Source organism: Colossoma macropomum, unplaced genomic scaffold, assembly GCF_904425465.1.
Source record: "Colossoma macropomum unplaced genomic scaffold, Colossoma_macropomum, whole genome shotgun sequence".
Lineage (NCBI taxonomy): Eukaryota > Metazoa > Chordata > Actinopteri > Characiformes > Serrasalmidae > Colossoma > Colossoma macropomum.
The window spans coordinates 34,939,400-34,959,399 of record NW_023494801.1 but is presented as its reverse complement, the minus strand read 5'-3'; the positions used below and the strand labels follow the sequence as shown (position 1 = coordinate 34,959,399).

The following is a 20,000-nucleotide window of genomic DNA, read 5'->3' as shown; positions in this document are numbered from 1 at the left end:
AAAGTGAGACATTTTACCATCTCATGAAGAACATTAACTCATTTAGAACTTAATGGCAGCAACACATCTCAGAAAAGTTGGAACAGAGCCGCGTCCACCATCGTGTAGCATCTCCTCTTCTTTAATAACAGTCTGTAAATGTCTGGGAAGTGAGGAGACCAATCGCTGGAGCATGTGTTGTTCTAAAATCCCTATATACTCCTCAGCATTGATAGAGCCTTTCCAGATATGTAAGCTGCCCACGCCATAGGCACTACTGCAACCCCAGACCATCAGAGATGCAGGCATTTGAACTGCGCGCTGATAACAAGCTGGATGGTCCCTCTCCTCTTGAGTCCGCAGGACACCACATCCGTGGTTTCCAAAAAGAATGTCAAATTTTGATTCATCTGACCACAGAACAGTTTTCCATTTTGCCTCAGTCCATTTTAACTGAGTTTTGGCCCAGAGAAGACGGCAGTGTTTCTGGATCGTGTTGACATATGGCTTCTTCTTTGCATGACACAGCTTTAACTTGCAGTTGTGGATTACACGGCGAACTGTTTTCACAGACAGTGATTTCTGGAAGTGTTTCTGAGCCCATGCAGTGATGTCCAGTACAGAATCAGGCCTGTTTTTAATGCAGTGCCGCCTGAGGGCCCGAAGATCACGAGCATCCAGTACTGACTTAGGGATTTCTCCAGATTCCCTGAATCTTTTGATGATATTATGTACTGTAGATGGTGGGATTTCCAAAGTCTTCACAATTTTACGTTGAGGAACATTTTTCTGAAATTGTTCCACAATTTATAGACAGTTTTTGGCAGGTTGGTGAACCTCTGCCCATCCCTGCTTCTGAGAGACTCCGCCTCTCTGAAATGCTCTTTTTATACTCAGTCATGTGAGTTGGTTGCAAACTGCTCCTCCAGCTGTTTTTATTAGTACCTCTTACTTCTCCAGCCTTTTGTTGCCCCTGTCCAACTTTTCTGAGATGTGTTGCTGCCATTAAGTTCTAAATGAGTTAATATTTTTCATGAAATGGTAAAATGCCTCACTTTCAACATCTGACATGTGTTCTATGTTCTGTTGTGGCTCTATGAGATCATTGCTTTCTGTTTTATTTACATTTATTTACATTTTACACAGCGTCCCAAATATTTTGGTATTTTTCGTATGTTTAAGTGCTGTAAGGGGACTCACACTCACCTTCCACCAGTGTAAATGTGATGTGACAGTAAAAATTATTTTGATTTGATTTGATTTGTTAAGATCACTTAAAACAAGTAAACAGTGTCTAGAATATGTTCAGTAATTTTATAATCATCTTACAGCAATCTCAACATGAGGAATAGTATAAGACATATACGGATAAATGTATATAAGAGGAACTGAGCTGATTAATCAGATAATAGTCTGTAGATTCATTGATTAGGAATAAGTGTGAGCTGCAGATTAATCAGAACACGTCTGAGCTGATCCTGTGTTTATCATATTAATCTAAATTTGATGGAAATGAAATGAGACACTTCAGAATGATAGTGAAGACGTGTCTACAGGAGGGTGGACTTCTCCCCCTCGGTGTTCCTCTCCCTCCCCACCCCCCTCCCCCAGCGCAAGTCTGAATGAGGTTAAATTTGGGTGTAAAAGAGGAACTGAGCTGTGTTTAGGAAGAAGTTACCAAACAGTAATACACTCTTTATCTGCACTGAGGCAGCGGAGCGTTAATTTACGCTCACCTCCATCCAGATGTTTAACAGCTGTTACTATGACAACTGACTGAACACCACACTGAGTAAAGTTACACTGCAAAAACATATTTAAAAAACCTATTAGATGTAGTCGATATATCTAATAAATCTCATTATGGGAGTGTTGTAAAAAATGATACGATTATTTTTTACTTTTTTATAGACATTTTTAGCTGTTTTAAGTTATTTTGTTTGGTGAAAGTGTCTTATTTCATTGGCAGATCATTTGCTGTTCAGAGAAATAATGAAGAGAATTTTGCTTAAATTTAGAAATAATTCTTAAAACAAGCAAAATGATGTTATTTCTCAAAACAAGGAAAACACTTGTCAGTGTAATAAAGACACTTTCACCAGATAAAATTACTCAAAACAAGCACTGATGTAGAAACAGGTGGAACAATCTTATAATATTCTCACAGCAGCTTCATAAAGAGAAATATCAGATATATTAACTACATTTAAGATGATTTCTAGATGAAGTCCTGTTACAGCTCTACACTGCAAAACTGATCTCTTATGAAGTGAAGTCCTCTTAACTCTCGCTGATTTATTCTCATTAAGAGAAGGTTACAGACTTTTTGTAAGATTTCAGCTTATTTCTGTCTGATTTTTGACTTGTTTTAATAATATATAAGTTGATTAGGTTGAATAATCTGATAACAGGCCACCAATCTCAAAATGAGAAACATTAGATGTGTCGACTCGATTTGAGATGATTTACAGTGATAAGACACTGTTTTTTATCAGTAGATCTGGGCGAATGAAAAACATGATGTTCTGATCACAGAGCTGAACTGTCTTCTTTACTGCTGTCAGCTTTACTGCTTGCCTAACTAGTTAAATATTAGGCTATTTAACTTTTTATTTGAATTTGAATTAATGTTCAATTTTTTCTCTTTTAAATCTAATTTAATGTTTCTTTAAATCATGTTTTTAATTTCTGTTCTACCTCTTTTTAAATGTTAACGTGGATTATCTCTGTAAACCACTCTGAGAGACCACAGTGTATGAAGGGTGCTGTATAAATAAACTCGCCTATGCTATGAGCTAGCACTGCTAAGCTAACTTCCCACAGTCTGCAGAGACTGGTCAGTGGGGAGTTTTCGTGGTCACTTTTATTATTTATATATTATTTTACAGTGTCTGACGGTCAGTGTGAGTTTACCAGAGCCACTTCCTATTTCCCCCGTTATATCAAAAACAGGACTGCTAAACAGCAGAGGGCACCTGCGAGTGAGTCCCCAATGAACGGGAGTGAATGGAGCTCAACAGCTAAAAACGAAAAGTTAAAATAGTTTCTAATCACTGAACCAGAACTTTCCTTTAATTTTAGAAAGTAGAATTATTAATTTCACTAAAAAAACAAAGAAATCTCTCCTGAATGTTTCCTTTTTTCTACAGCAAACGGATTTAGGGCAGCAGGGGGCGGGCTTTACTGCTAGAGCATGATGACTGATTGGCGAGCGGAGCAGCTCGTTGGCTGTTTGCGCTCACTGACGTCATGAATGTACATGAGGCGCCGTTTAAACTCCTATAACTCGAGTTTAAAAGCTCTTAAAAATATAAAAGCAGTGTTAAAATGTTTTATGCTGCTCTGTGTTCAGGAAATGAATGAATTCCTTTACATTAAAAATGTTTCAGCATTTATAAACTATGATTTTGCTCAAATGCTCCATATTAACCCATTCATTTTGGACTCACTCGGGAGCGCCCCCTAGCGTCTGAGAAACCCAGAAGACATTGCAGAGTGGAAATTCTGCTGTGGCAACTAAAATCACTCAGTTCATTATTCTGAGCTCGAGTGTAAACATCTCTGACTGTGTTTGGTTTCTTTAGCTTTAGCCCTGGAGCTACGAGGCTAATGTAGCTAACAGGTAGTGAAAGTTTATAGCCCACTAATTAGCACAGTACAAAATACAGACAAAACCCAGTGTTCCAGGTGGCTGCTACTCTGTTCAGCTATGCTAATGTGCTTCAGTCCATGTTTATAGATAACAGTGATCAAGACTGTTAGAGATACTGAGCAGCTCCACATGGTCTGAGACGACTGTGTGATGCTAACGGTAGCACGTTACAGATTGGTAATAAGCGGTAATGCTCTTGGTAATATTGCTAATTTTGTAGTTGTTATTAAGTAGTAAGTAGCCGTGGCGCTAACAGGTCAGTGATTAAACAGAACCATAATGGTAACAAACTTTAATGACTTGTAAAATGCAAATTTTCCAGTTGATACAAAATGTGAGTAATACTAAACAATTAATCAATCACTTTAGCCCCTCCCCTTTATTCAGTCACTTTAGCCCCTCCCCTTTATTCGGTCACTTTAGCCCCTCCTCTTTAATCTCTTTACATTTTATATTATAAAACGTCTTAATCAGTTTATCACCCGAATTCATTTAAATCATTATAGACTTTTACAATATTAGAGGTACTATCACAAACACAGTGCAGCACACTCTGAAAAGGTTCCTCAAGGGTTCTTCAGCATAGACAGTGGTTCTGTATAGCGCCACAAACAGTCACAGAACCATGTGCATGCTTAAAGAGTTGTTGACATGGTGAAATGGTTCTTCAGATTGTTGGAGAATGTGTTGTAGATGGTTCTATAGAGTACCAAAAAGGTTGTTTTGATGTCAAGCTTGTAACAATAACAGAACCCTTTTTGGTGCTATGTAGAACTATTTTCAGAAAGGTTCTAGATGGAACCATATACAAAAATTCTGCATCAATCTGAAGAACCAATGGAATGGTTCTATACAGAAATCATGGTTCTAAAAAGAACCATTGCCTTTATTAAAGAACCATTTTTTGAAGATTCTTTAGTGAAGCCGATGATTATTTTAGAACACAGCGTGCACATTTTTAGGAACCATTTTCATGCTTTAATGGTTCTCTGTGTGCTGAAAAGGTTCTTCAGATTGATGGAGAATGTGTTGTATATGGTTCTATATAAAACCATTAAAAAGGTTCTATATAGAACCATATACAACACATTCTCCATCAATCTGAAGAACCTTTTCAGCACACAGAGAACCATTCAAACAGGAAATGGTTCACTGTAGATCTCATGTATGTTGTTCTATAGAGAACCATATACAACACATTAATGTTTATACAACATCTTTCTTTCTGTGTTTTTGTTCTGTGTTAACTTGTTTATTAATAACTGAAGGATGTCGTTAGTAGGTTAGTACAGTTTGTTACAGTGTTACTGTATCGTTACTCAGATGTTAGTGATCTGTAGCCTCGTAGCTTCAGTGCTAAAGCTAAAGCACTACAGACTCCAAACAGGTCTCGTCTGATGAAGTTCAGCTGCAGGAAAACTGGGAATGTGATGATTTCAGTGAACTATCGCTTTAATCTCACAGTACAGTGGATATCAGGACCGTTTAAACTGGACGGGATTCACTTTGGGCTCAAACGGTCCAGCATTGTTGTAACAATACTCCTGCTTTATGAAGCGGCTCAGACGCTAGTCTATTTGTGAGTGTCTGCTGCCCCCTAGTGGTGAACTCTGAGAGACACACCACGGTGCAGCAGAGGGTGCATCTTCCTCAGTCATGATTTATTTGTCATATTGCTGATGCACATTTTTAAAAATTGCCTTAATTAATATCCTAAGAATTCTCAACAAAAGAGAACATCAGTAGCATTATTATTATCATTATTATTATTATTATTATTATTATCAATGTCCCAATCAATTTTTTTGGCCCGATCCAATCACAGTCCTTATATCCACTGAGTATCAGCCAATACAATCAGCTCTGATCCGATATTTGTATTTTCGTAGATGAAACAGCCACACGGCGCACACTTCAACTACAGTAAAGATAAATGGGCGGGGCCGAACTGCTGGATAGGGTGTATACACACAGACAGACACACACACACACACACACACACACACACACACACACACATATATATATATATATACATGGGTGGCATTAACCTAACAAGTACTAGAGAGGAATCTGGGTCCGGATTCATGAAAGCTTTCTAAGCGCAGCTGTGAGAGGGGAGCGCCGTGTGCGAGAGGATTTAAAGAGATGGTTAAAAATAAAAAAAAGAGTCCGGTTAAAAATCAGAAATGCTCCTGTAAGCAGCCAATCAGACATGTTCAGCGCTTTTTCAGTTTTAGCGCTGCAGCTACGAGGAAAACACAGCAAACTAGTAATGGAAGCTTAAACACCAACAATTCGGCAAGTTTATTAATACAGCACCTCTCATACACTGAGGTCAGAGGTCACTCAGAGTGATTTACACATGATGAAATACAACAATAAATATAGAAATTAAAAACATTCAAACAACAGATTTAAAAGGGAAGAAATAATCATTAAATTAAAATCAGATTAAAGCTGAACTGAGTATAATAGAGCGGCGTTAGAGGAGAGAAGAGCAGCAGAGCTAACAGTGTTCAAACTGAGCTGAAAGCTGCTCTAACAGGATCGTTTTCAGGCTGATTTAAAGTGTCCAGTGTTGGCTCTTCTAATGCTCTCTGGGTCCATTTAAGAGCAGCACAGTCAGTGAGTTCTTTGCTGTGACGTAACGTTGATTTGTCCTGTTAGTGTCTGTTATTCTGTAAAAGCTGCTGTTCTAGATTGAGTCCTATCTGAAGTTGTCATGGTGACGAAACAGACCTGCTAGAAACCAGCATAGATCAGCACAGCTGCTCACCAGCAAAACCAGCATGTGCTGTGCTGTTGGATGCTGGTACGACTGGTCAATCAACGTGACAATACTGGCTGACCTGCTAAACCAGCATAAACTAGTATAGACCAGCACAAACCAGTATAAACCAGCATAAACCAACACAAACCAGCCCAAACCAGCTTAAATCAGCATAAACCAGCATAAACCTGTGAAAATAAGATTTCAGTTTGGATGGTTCTGTGATACAACAGACCCAGCAGACTGAGTTTATCTGTGCAGTGCTGCTGGCTGTACTTGTGATGCTCTGTGTGTCCAGCAGATGGCAATATTGTCTGCATGATTTAGTGATGGCGGCTTGGTCCTAACTGACCGCTCAGAGTGAGTTTGTTCCAGCAGAGGCTGATTAATAACAGAATCCTGAAATGGTGATCTATACGTGATTTACACTCTGAAAGACTGATGATTGAATGTAAACACTGTTTAAAGTGTGGAATCACTCGTCATATTAATGATTGCAGTTATTTATTCAAACAGTACAGAATGAAATACAGTTATCTCGAAAGCAGGAGGCATTTCAGGGTGTTTTACTGAATATTTCAACAGCAAAAAGTTATTAAATGATAAATAGCAAATTGTGGTTATTTATTTTTTGTACTTTATTGATGAACTTGATTTCTTGGCTGCTGAGACACAGGGGGCGCTAGATTAAGGGGACTGCTTTAAAGAGGAAACTTATTTTGTTAATCTGCTTATGCTTTTGTTATTGGGTCCTATGAGAATTTATTATTGACTGTGTTGGTCATTCGACTGACAGATTGTTCCGTGTTTCCTCAGCTGAATCTGAGTTATTTGGAGTACACTGGTGTCAGAATTGGGGCAGATTTTTCATCAGCTCCTTAACTTTGGTAGAATGACTAACCTGTGAATTTCATGAATAAAAAAATGTTTCTGCAGTGTCTTTAAAAGACCCACAGTCCACAGAATCGTATTCTAGTCTATGTTAGCCTACGCACTTCTTAAATGATTTGCCATCTACTGTAGCTGCCACAGTGCTATCTAAACTTCTACAGTGACACATTAATTCAAAGTCTGCTTATGAACAATTTACTTTCAGCAGGCAGTAATAAAGCCCTACTAAATAGAAACACAAGCTTTGGAATGTGGTATAAAACGTGTTAATAAGGTCTCCTGTATATTTATTACTGACTAATAAGTCTGTGTAATGACAGGATGCTCATTCATAACGTCCTTTACAGCCTGATACTGATTTTCACAAACTGGCTCGGCTCCTTTATCATGGTGGCCTGCGATGCAGAGGCTCATGGGAACTCAGGGCTGAGAAGGACACACCAGTGCATCCTCAGAATTCGGCCGAAAGAGTCAAGTCAGAGTTTATTTATAGAGCTTTTTACAGCAGGTGTTGTCACAAAGCAGCTTTACAGAAAAATCCGGGTCTGAGCCCCCATGAGCGTCGCCAATGGCGACAGTGGCAAGGATAAACTCTCTAAGAGCAGGAGGAAGAAACGCTGAGAGGAACCAAGACTCAAAAGGGGAACCCATCCTCCTCTGGACCACACCGGACAGCAAACAGCATTTCTCAATGCTCAATCTGTGTCTCGCAAATGAGACACAGCGGCCCTTTCTGTCTTGATCAAGCAGAGAAGTTGAGTTTTTCCAGCTTTTTATCCCGTTTAAATTATGGCTTAGAATTCATTTTTTAAAATCTGCCTTTGGTTAAAGATCGCAGTTCTTTGAGATACACTACATGGCCAAAAGTATTAGGACACCTAGACATCACACCTACAGGAGCCTTTATGACTCCCATTCTAAATCATAGGCATTAATATGGAGTTGGTCCTCCTTTGCAGCTCTAACAGCTTCCACTCTTCTGGGAAGCTTCAACAAGATGTTGGAGAGAGTCTGTAGGAATTTCTGCCCATTCATCCAGAAGAGCATCTGTGAGGTCAGACACTGATGTTGGACGAGAGGGTCTGGCTCACAAACTCCGTTCTAGTTCATCCCAAAGGTGTTAGATGGGGTTGAGGTCAGGGCTCTGTGAGGGCCAGTCGAGTTATTAATATAGTTATTAATATAAGGTATACACACCAAACTCATTCACCCTTTATGGAGCTGCTTTGTGCACTGGGGCTCAGTCATGCTGGAACAGGAAAGGTTCTTCCCCAAACTGTTCCACAAAGTTGGAAGTGTACAATCGTCAAAAAAATGTCTTGGTGCTGAGTCATTAAGATTTCCCTTCACTGGAACTAAGGGTTCTAGACCAACCCCTGAAAAACAGCCCCATATCATCATCCCTCCTCCACCAAACTCTACAGCTGCACAGTGCAGTCAGGCAGGTAACGTTCTCCTGGCATTCGCCAAACCCAGACTCGTCCATCAGACTGACAGATAGAGAAGCTGATTGGTCACTCCACAGAACACGTTTCACTGCTCCAGAGTCCAGTGGTGGCGCTTTACTCCACTCCATCCGACGCTCGGCGTTGTGCTTGATGATGTAAGGCCTGCTCAGCCATGAAGCTCCCGGCTCAGTTTCTGTGCTGATGTTGATCCAGAGGAGGTTTGAACTCTGCAGTTATTGATCAGCAGAGCGTTGGTGTCTTTTATGCTCTGTGCTCCTCAGAACTCGGAGACCCGCTCTGTAGCTTTACATGGTCTGACACTTCGTGGCTGAACTGCTGTTCCTAAACACTTCCACTTCTCAGTGATTCACTCAGTGAAAATCTAGCAAGGAAGAAATTTCACAAACTGACTTCTCGTAACGGTGACGCCTTATTACAGCACCACACTGGAACTCACTGAGCTCTTTAGACCCGTTCTTTCACTAATGTGTGTGAAGGCAGGCTGCATGGCTGGGTGTTTGATTTTATACACCTGTGGCAAAGAGACTGAATGAAACACCTGCATTCACTGATTAAAAGGAGTGTCCCAATACTTTTGTCCGAGACGTTATTGAGTGTCACACACTAACCTGCAAGTCAGCTCAGAGAAGATCTGCTGCTGCCGTGTTGTACTCAGCATCTCCACCAGGGGGCAGTGTGGGGCAGTTCATCAACACAGTTAGGCTCAGCCCTCTGAGCAGATCTTCAGCGCTGTGGTTTTCAGAATTACAGGGCGGTTTAACCCCTCAACCTGCAGGATTATCATTCAGCGGTTAATCTGATGGCTTATTATTCAGTATCTACTATGAAACGGATCTGTAAAGTCTAAAACCAGCGCGCTGAGAATGTTTCAGCGTCTGTCAGCAGCGCAGTCGCACTGCAGCTAATGCAGCTGCACACAGTACGGTCATACACTCGTCCTGCACTTCTCTCAGAGCGGAGTGTGTGTGTGTGTGTGTGTGTGTGTGTGTGTGTGTGTGTGTGTGTGTGTTTTTATTGAGCATGCTGTGTGTGACCGTCATTAACTGCCAAATTAAGCTTGGTGCAGTAATACACACTCAGGCCTGCTAATTGCGGTGGAATAAGCAGAGGACGGTCTCTACGCACACACCGTCTTAATGACCAGACCAGCCTTGCTTCGCTCGTTATGCTAATTTCACTGGCTGTTTGAATCCCAGGGCCGCTGTGTTCCCCTGTGGATTAATTGGTTTGCCGGTCAAGTGCTGAGGTCAACCCCAATTAGCGCAGAAATACCAAACACATTCTGCAGTCTGGGCTCAGCGCAGCCCCGCCCTGCTGGAGGGGGCAGGAACTGCCTACATGCGCAATATTTACACCAGCATGTGAGATGAATAATATCACACGTTGTTATAGCTGATTAAAACTGGGATTAAACGAACACAAAAATGTAAACATCGTAAACATGCCTGCTGTCCTCCTACAGTCAAATCCAGAGCTCAGTTTTTTAGTTTAAAGACTAGAAAAACCCCTTTATTGAAGGTGGGAGGAAAGTTTAAACATCTAGAACGGATGGACGTTTGTGGGCGGGATCTTTTAGTTTTTTGCTTGTTAAATTCAGAGCAGAATCAAACATAACTGGATACATCATCTGATAATGCACCAATTTTGTCAGTTGCACTAATAGTAGGGTCAATTATTAAACCAATATAACAATTTACTGTTCGAACTGGAGGAAGTTTTTAGACATCCAACATTTAATATCCCTGAAACAGTCAAAAATAATGAAATATGTGCAGATCTGATCGTATGAACGTATGAACTGTTCTGTCTTATGAAACTTTCGTATGACGTGGAAATGAGCAGAGATTTGAGCTCAATCAGCTCCAGTGTGTGAAATCAAGCGCCAGCCTATCTTCACCTCATTTATATATCATTTACATGAACCATACCCAGATGCAGATGCAGATGTTTTGGTACGGAGCCAACAAAATAACAGTATTCAGGGAGTCAATGGCTGTGTTTGTAGGCGGAGTTTGAGGTGGAGTGGTGAGTGCGCTGCTCCCCCTACTGACCAAACTTTATAGTGGTAAAATTACAACCACTGGACAGAAAAATAAACAAAACATCTTAGTGTTTCTAAGACATTTGAATGACTCTGTATTGTGACTGGTTTCCTAAAATAAAATTAAACGCAGTGTATGAGATGCTTCTGCATTAACTTTTTTTTATTTTATTTTGTGGGTGGAGTCAATAAAAGCACAGTGTTGTCTTGTAAAATTGAATTTTGTTTATACCAGTGTGCATGTAAAATAAGTATCCACTTTATACTGGACTGCCATTCTCATAAATTATTAGTGTTATTGTTATTAATTAATTTTATTCTAATTATCAATATTATAGATGATACTAATAATAGTGTTGGTTACTTAACTGCTAAATGTTATGATCAAATTTTTATAGTGTATAGTTTATATGTAATATTTGAAAGACAACCCCAACAAAAAGCATAAATAGAGTGAAAACAGAACTGGGCCCAAAATGGATCCCTGAGGTACACCACAACTGATAGCTGCCAGAAGAAAAATGTTGCCAACCTTAAAAGAAAATAGAAATTTTTAAAGTAAGAGGCAAACAACTTTAGAGCAGCCCCCTGGATACCAACACCAGAAAGTCCAGTCTGGTTTTAGAGAACGCTGTAGTACACAGTCTCGCCTCCTCAAGGTATTCAAGGACCTACTGTTAACTGGGGATTCTGCACTGGACACTGCTTTTGAGTGTGTTGTTTATGTATTGCTATTTGTTTCGTTCAGTTAAGGAGGCGAAGAACCTGGTGCCCATGGACCCCAACGGCCTGTCTGATCCGTACGTCAAACTCAAGCTGATCCCGGACCCCAAAAGCGAGAGCAAACAGAAAACTAAAACCATCAAGTGCTGCCTGAACCCCACATGGAATGAAACTTTCACATTGTAAGAAACTTTACTGAACTTTGCCTTCCATACATTACATACCCACATAAAGGGTCTCTGAGCTGCTTCTATAATAGATCATGCACAGATTAAATTCTCTTTCTAATCTCTCTCTCTGTCTCTCTCTCTCTCTCTCTCTCTGTCTCTCTCTCTCTCTCTCTCTCTCTCTCTCAGTAATCTGAAGGACTCTGATAAGGACCGCAGGTTGTCTGTGGAGGTTTGGGATTGGGACCTGACCAGCAGGAACGACTTCATGGGCTCTCTTTCGTTCGGCATCTCAGAGTTACAGAAACAAGGAGTGGACGGATGGTGAGACTGTTTCTACATAAAAGACAACTGACTTCTCTAGGCTCCGCCCACAAAGTGTGCGGGTAAAACTGTAGAACAGACTCAGTTTATATCACAGTACCTACATTTAGAGTCAGTTATTCATTCAGCCTAATAAGAAACTATAGAACAGACTCAGTTTATATCACAATACCTACATTTAGAGTCAGTTATTCATTCAGCCTAATGAGAAACTGTAGAACAGACTCAGTTTATATCACAATACCTACATTTAGAGTCGGTCATTCATTCAGCCTAATGAGAAACTGTAGAACAGACTCAGTTTATATCACAATACCTACATTTAGAGTCGGTTATTCATTCAGCCTAATGAGAAACTGTAGAACAGACTCAGTTTATATCACAATACCTACATTTAGAGTCAGTTATTCATTCAGCCTAATGAGAAACTGTAGAACAGACTCAGTTTATATCACAATACCTACATTTAGAGTCGGTTATTCATTCAGCCTAATGAGAAACTGTAGAACAGACTCAGTTTATATCACAATACCTACATTTAGAGTCAGTTATTCATTCAGCCTAAGGCTTGTGATTTCAGGGTCTGTGTTTGAGGGTCAGCAGCTCAATCCAGAGCTTTGGCATCAGCACAGATTTTTAAAGTCTCTTGTTCCAAAGCATCGCGTCTCCTGTGGTTTTATTCATCACGTCATCAGTGATCAGTTAACATTGCCTTGACTTTCATCATATTACTGTCAACTTTAAAGAATCTGAAGCTGTGCAACGTCTGGTAGCTGTGAAAGGACGCGAGTGGGCGGATGTGGAGAACGCAATCATGATAATCATGATAAAATGATGCCACACTCTTGTTTTTCCCCAGTGAAAAACTGCAGGTTCTAAAGGTTAAAGTCTCTGCAGTTTACAGATCTCAGTCAGGGTCACTCTGCTGTGTCCAGTATCAGTATGTATGAATCCCCCCGGACCCCTCTGTTCTTCTGTCTGTCACTCAGAGTTGGAGAAAGGCTGGTTTAATGAAGGAAAAGAAAAGAAACTTCAGTAGTTTCACTAAATGTTTTTGAGACACTGTGAAAAGCTCCAATTTCACACTTGCGCAGAGCCTCCGCTCGGTAATTAGTTTCCTGGGCTTCGCTGTGACCTTTTTCTATTGTTCCTTTATTTGAGAGAAGCCTATTTTTCTGCTCATCGTATTGTGTTAACTCTATTTAGTGCTACTGCCTCTCTCTCTCTCTCTCTCTCTCTCTCTCTCTCTGTCTCTCTGTCTCTCTGTTCTGAGACAGCCATGCAGGGTGTCTTTAATGACGTTTAGTGGACAGCAGGACAGACAGAGAATGAAAGTTATCCTGTGTCTCAATTCAGATACTGAGTACCAGAGACTCATGACTCGACTCAGACTCGCACCCCAGAGATTCTTCTTGGACTCACATCTCAGAGATTTGACTCAGATTTACACCTCAGAGATTCGAGACTCAACTCGGACTTGCACTTCAGCGATTCAACTTGGACTCACACCTCAGAGACTCGCACCTCCGAGACTTGAAATTCAAGACTCGATTTGGGCTCACAGCTCAGAGATTCTTGGCCTCACACCTGAGAGGCTCAAGATTTAACTTAGACTCACATCTCAGAGACTCGACTCAGACTTCTACCTCAGAGATTCGAGATCCGAATCAGACTCACACCTCAGAGACTCAAGATGCGACTCAGACTCGCACCTCAGAGACTCAAGATGTGACTCAGACTTGTACCTCAGAGATTTGACTCAGATTCTCACCTCTCAGACTGAAGACTGAACTTAGACTCGCACCTCAGAGACTTGGACTTAGACTCGCGCCTCAGAGAATTGACTCAGAGACTCAGAGTGGCACCCCAGGCACTCAGACTAGAGCCTCAAACACTTTAGACTCAGACTCAAATCTCATAGACTTGCACTTCAGAGGCTGGAGACTCAGCATGGACACACCAGAAACTCAGAGTCGCACCCTTAGAGACTCGATTGAGATTTGCGCCTCAGAGACTCACCTTTAACTTGCATGAATCAACAACTCTGATTCCTACACACTACACTCGTACACTTTTCTCCAGGGTGGTATCACCTCAAATGAAAATGCTAAACGCTAAACAGAAGTGACTCATTATCATGATTCCTCATGTTATTGAATCCCACCTGAACAGTCTGCATACTAATCAGATCACCACTGTAATATGCTGTTCCTATTTACAACACTTCAAACACGTTTAAGGACTGAAAACACAGAGTGGTGAAGTGTTTCAGGTGTAATTCTGACAGATTCTTGACAGGGATCTTCGTTGTGGCATTTTGCATTTTAAAATGCGCCACACATTCTTTCTTGGGGACGGTGGGACTGCAGGCAGGCCAGTCCAGCACCTGTACCCTCTTCTTCCACAGCCAGACCTCTGTAATGGGTGCAGAATGTGGTTCTGCGTCACTTCGTTGAAATACGCTGGGCATCTTTGGAAAAGATGTTGTTTTGAAGGCAGCATACGCTGCTCCAAAATCTCTCTGTACTTTTGGCATTAATGGTGCCATCACAGAAGTGTGAGTGACCTTTGCTGAGGGGGCTGACACACCCCCACACCATGACTGACCCCGGCTTTGACCCTGACCACGGTGTCTGTTTCTTCCAAACAAGACCTGAAATACCGATTCATCTGACCGCAGTACATGTCCACTATGTGATGGTCCATCCCAGACGCCCCTGAGCCCAAAGAAGTGGGCGGCGTTTCTGGACACGGTTAACAGTAACAGGTTTCCTTTCGGCGCAGTAAAGCTTTAACTGACATTTGTGGATGTAACTATGTTTTGTAGTGCTTGACAAAGGTTTGCTAGAGTAATCCTGAGCCTGTGTTGTTCTATCTGTTATAGATGAATGAGGTTCTTGATGCAGAGCCGTCTGAGGGATCGGAGAGCTCAGCTATTTAGCTCAGGCTCGTTCCCTTTATGCATTGAAAATCCTCCAGATTCCTTCAGTCTTCTAATGATGTTCTGCATTGTAGAGGCTGAAAAATCCAAATCCTTTCCAATCTTTCTTTAAGGAACATTGTTCTCAAACATTTCAATCATTTTCTCACGTTTGATGGCTAATTTGTGATCCTCGGCCGATCTTTGCTCCGAAAGGATTTTTTACCTGATTACAGGGCCCATCATTTTTTAGAATGCGCTGCATGGATGTATATTTACAAATGAAATGACATTGAGTGAAAAAACATGAAATATCTTGTGTTCATACTGTCTGCAGTGAAATACAAGTCAAAGTAAATTGTTAGAAATCACTGCTTTCTTATATTTTCCATACCGTCCCAACTTCTTCAGATTTGGGGTTGTGTTTTAAGCTCTGCACAGAATATCCGCTGAAATAAAGCAAGGCCTCCACCTTCACCTCTCCAACTCCAGCTCTCAGCAGCTGGTGATTCATCTCGCTGTTCGGTTTGGAATGATTCAGATACTTTGCAAACTAAGATGCTTTCAAACAGGCGAGAGAAGATTTGAAATACAATGATAATTAATTCAGGTAAATTCCCTCATGTTAGCTCAGTGATTATCTCAGAAAAGAGTGAAAAGCTCCACACTCACTTCCACCTCCATCTCCTTTACCTTCTTCTGAGTCTCTGTTGTCACCATCACCTCCTTCTCCACCGATTCCTCCACCTCCTCTTCAGCTCCAGCTCCACGTCCACGTTTACCTCCTCGAGTGTAACATGTGATCACATTGTATTACTGATGGAGGAACGTGGTCGGAACATCTCTCGGTTCATTTCAGAGAGAGAGAGGGAGAGAGATAGAGAGGGAGAGAGAGAGAGAGAGAGAGAGAGAGAGAGAGATCAATTGAAATGCAGTAAGCAGAAGGAATCCCAGTGTGCTGTTTGCTGACTGTGATTGACCCTAAGTGGAGATTAGCCTGTACAAACACCACTTAACACCATCACACACACACACCATCACACACACACTGTCTCACACACACACACCATCACACACACTGGGAGGGCAGTAGAAGGAGAGTGTGTGTGTGTGTGTGTGTGTGTGTGTGTGTGTGTGTGTGTGTGTGTTTGTCTGAAGCAGTTGGACTGAAGCCATAAGTCACTCTACTCAACACAGCACAACACAACACGCTACAGTGAGGAGAGACTGTGTTCACATCTGTTGTTGTTATTTAACCCTCTGGGCTCCACAAACTCACCCACACGTCAAACTGTCTGTCTCTATCTCTGTGTCTGTATCTTTGTGATGATCCAGCTCAGAAATCCAGTTCAGACACTTCCTGAATCTGTAGAGCCGCCCTTTCCATTCCATCTTATCACGAGATCATACGACACTCACATCCGGAGTTATGAGCCTATGAAGAGGGGCTGAGATACACGTCATCTGCCTCTCACCGTGTGGAGCTGGTGGATTGGTGTGTCCGTCTACATTCTGTGTGAAACTGACCAATGGTCACTCAGGAAATCACTAAGCACTGACCGTCACGCCAGCAACCCTTCATTCTTTATTCAGTCCACATCGGAGACGTTGTGTCATTGTAAAAGTCGTTGCCATTGGTTGGGCAGATTTGACGCAAGTAGCAATCATGGTGAAGGTGAAGGACCTCCCTAAAGTTCTCAGGGAGAACATTATTAAACAATACTTTAGCAGCTCCCGAGTGGCGCAACCGTCTAAGCGTTGGCCCTCATCAGGAGATCGCGAGTTCGATCCCTGGTGATGCTACAGCCGTCCGTAGCCGGGAGTCCAAGAGAGCACAGTTGGCCTCGCTCTCTCTGGGTGGGTGGGATGGCCCCTCCCTCTCCCCCCATCACTCAGCGCAGGCGTCTGTTAGCTGACGTAACAGATCTGGCGGTTGGCGCTTTCCTCCGAGCGCGTTCGGCTGTCCAGTGACGTTGCGTGAGCGGCAGTTCGAAAAGAAGCGGTGGCCTCACAGGTCTCGGAGGAAGCCTGTGCTAGCCTTCACCCTCCTAGCGTTGATAGCATCGTGTGATTGGGGGAGACTAACTAGCGGGTGGAATTGGAAACGACAAAATTGGGGAGATAATTGGGTAAAAATCAAAAAAAAAACAATACTTTAGCACAAACGGCCACAGAGCCATCAAAGAGACCTTAAACATCCCTGTCAGTGCAACTGCTTCGATACTATGCAAGTGAAAAGTTCATGGAGCCACGACTAATCGTCCCTGGACAGGTGCACCATGCGAAAAGCCAGCGGTCACTCAGGAAGAGCCGCAGGACCTGAAAGTAGCAGGACAGGAGTTACTCAGTGAACAATAAGCAGTGAGCTGCAGCGCAAACATCTCCATCCTTACACCCTTCACAGAAATCCTCTACTGAAATAGAACCACAGAGATCTGCATCTACAATTCACCCACAAGCCTTTAGATAAATCAGAACTTTACTGGAACAGGGTTCTCCAATCAGACGAAGCGTAATAATTCAGCTCATCATGTTTGAAGCGAGAGAGAACTCCACCAGTGAAGTATGGAGGTGGGAGCATCATGATATGGAGCTGCTTCTCTTCAAACAGTACTGCAGCCTTATGCTCCATCAGAGGAAACGCAACGTTTCGACATGACAACGACCCCAAACATGCAGCCAAAGTGACTCAAACCAGGTTCCTTAAACAGAAAGGTGCTGCACTGAACAGCCATCTCCACTGAGAATGTATGGAAGATTTTGTGAGTTGATCAGAGAGATTCTTGTACTGCTGAGGAACTGAAGGTGGTTTGCTGAGAGGAAAAGTAAAATGCTGAAAGATCTGATGGCTTCTTACCGTAAACGTCTCAAAGCTGTGATCACAACAAAGTACTAATATTATTATTTATTTGTGGTGTCTGAAAATTTTCCCTATCGATTTTTTAAATCTATCTTTGTTGATGTTCACAAATACATAGTTCTGGTTGATGTTTACAAATACAAAGTCAAAAGCCGTTATGTGTGTGAAGAGGATTTACACACTGGAAGTTTATTAAATTACACAAAGCCTCTGGACACGTTTACCTTGGTTTTTTACTTGATTTTGTCAGACTGTAAAAACTACACACTCTGCAGATTCATACTGGATTAAAATCTCATGACTAATTGCATAAATTACAGAACCAACCTAGAGAAAATGAATCCAGCTCCAACAGGACTTTAGACAGAGATGGTGGTGGAAAATATTCTGTTCATCTTACTGATCCACAGCTCTCTCTCTCTCTCTCTCTCTCTCTCTCTCTGTCTCTCTGTCTCTCTCTCTCTCTCTCTCTCTCGTCTCTCTCTTTTTCTCTCTCTCTCTCCCAGGTTTAAGCTGCTGAGTCAGGAGGAGGGGGAATACTTTAACGTTCCTGTTCCTCCGGAGGGAGAGGAGGGCAATGAGGAGCTCAGGCAGAAGTTTGAGGTGAGAGTTCAGCTTCTTCTCTAAGTACGTTTGAGTGTGTAAAGTATTATCGCTGCTGTAAAAAACCTAGAAAGGAGAAGGAAAATCGATCTTCGTGTTTTAAAAGATCTTGATGTAATTTTGTGCCATTCCTCACAAAATGTTCACACAGTGCTGGACTTCCATTTTCAAATGGTCTTAGAAAACGTTCAATTACAAGTAGTTCTAATGACCCTGGCAGTGTGTGATAAAGAGCCGTCTACTTTAGTAAACTGTTTATGTAAAGATAGTTATGAATATATATTACTGTGGATATCACCTCCTGGGGGGTCGGCGGGGGGTGTGACCACTGCACAGACCAAACGCCACAAACCACTGTGATAAAGTGCAGCTTTCTCAAAGCTTAATCCATAGAGATATTATAGAACCTGGAGAGAATCATTAGCGTTAGCATTAGCTCAGGGCTCCTGTACTGGTTCCAAAATTTGAGTCAATGATATGAGTGATTCGAGTAAAGTGACTGGCCGCACTAGAAACACTGACAAATTACGGTTGGCTGAAGGCATCATGTTCTATTCGGCAGTGATGACAACAGACAAGTTGGGCCATTAGGACAATGAGCCATGATGATAAAAGAGAAAAGGTCATTTTGAGTTCATGTCTATGGAGAAACACCTACCAGGTAGGTTTCATACTGTTAGACCACTGGGGTGCAACCAGTATACTGATCCAGCCAAATCCCACCTTCAGCTAAACTGTACCACCTTCTACAACCCCACCCTAACCAGAGCCCCCTCAGCCAAACCCTACCCCAACAAGAACCCCCAGCCAAGGCCAACCACAACCAGATCTCCAAGTCAAACCCCACCCCAACCAGACCCCCATCAGCTAAACCTCACCCCAACCAGACCCCTTCAGCCAGACCCCACCTCAGCCAGATCCACCAGCCAAATCCTACCCCAACCAGACCCCCTTAGCCAAACCACACCCCAACCAGACCCCCTTAGCCAAACCCTACCCCAAACAGAACTCTTCAGCCCAACCCCACCCCAACAAGAACCCCCAGCCAAACCCTACCTCAACCAGACCCCTCAGTCAAACCCCACCCCAACCAGACCCCACACCAACCAGACCCCATCAGTCAAACCCCACCTCAGCCAGAACCCCTCAGCCAAACCCCACCTTAACCAGACCCTATCAGCCAAGCCCCACCTCAGCCAGATCACCAAGCAAACCGTACCCCAACCAGACTCCACCACAATCAGACCACATCATTCAAACCCCACCTCAACCAAACCCCCCCCCAGCCTAACCCTATCCCAAACAGAGCCCCCCCCAGCCAAACCCTGTCCTAACCAGACCCCCTCAGCCAAACTCTACCCTGACTAGATCCACTTCTGTGAACCCCCCACCCCCATTCCAGTCAGTGGTAACCTGTCTCCAGGCTGTGTTACCCAGTCTGAATAGAGACTCTTTCTTTCTAGAGAATGAATTCAGTAACGACTGCATGAAGCTCTGTTTAAACTCTGCATTTACAGTCAGAGCGTCTGCAGTGCGTCTGTCTGTCTGTTTCTGTCTGTGTGGCAGGAGCGGCTGGCTGTGGCCCTCAGCTCCTATTG

At 42.4% G+C, this 20,000-nt stretch overlaps 1 protein-coding gene across 2 annotated transcripts in view; it reads left to right on the top strand.

Annotated features, from left to right (window-relative positions):
- The window catches only part of prkcbb (protein kinase C, beta b), a 165,227-nt gene that overhangs the window by 82,872 nt on the left and 62,355 nt on the right, over window positions 1-20,000 (top strand). For both annotated transcript variants that reach the window (XM_036589601.1, XM_036589600.1), the window contains exons 6-8: window positions 11,554-11,710; window positions 11,885-12,019; window positions 18,306-18,402. In XM_036589601.1, the coding sequence (XP_036445494.1) occupies window positions 11,554-11,710; window positions 11,885-12,019; window positions 18,306-18,402 (389 nt within the window). The remainder of the gene's footprint in view (window positions 1-11,553; window positions 11,711-11,884; window positions 12,020-18,305; window positions 18,403-20,000) is intronic.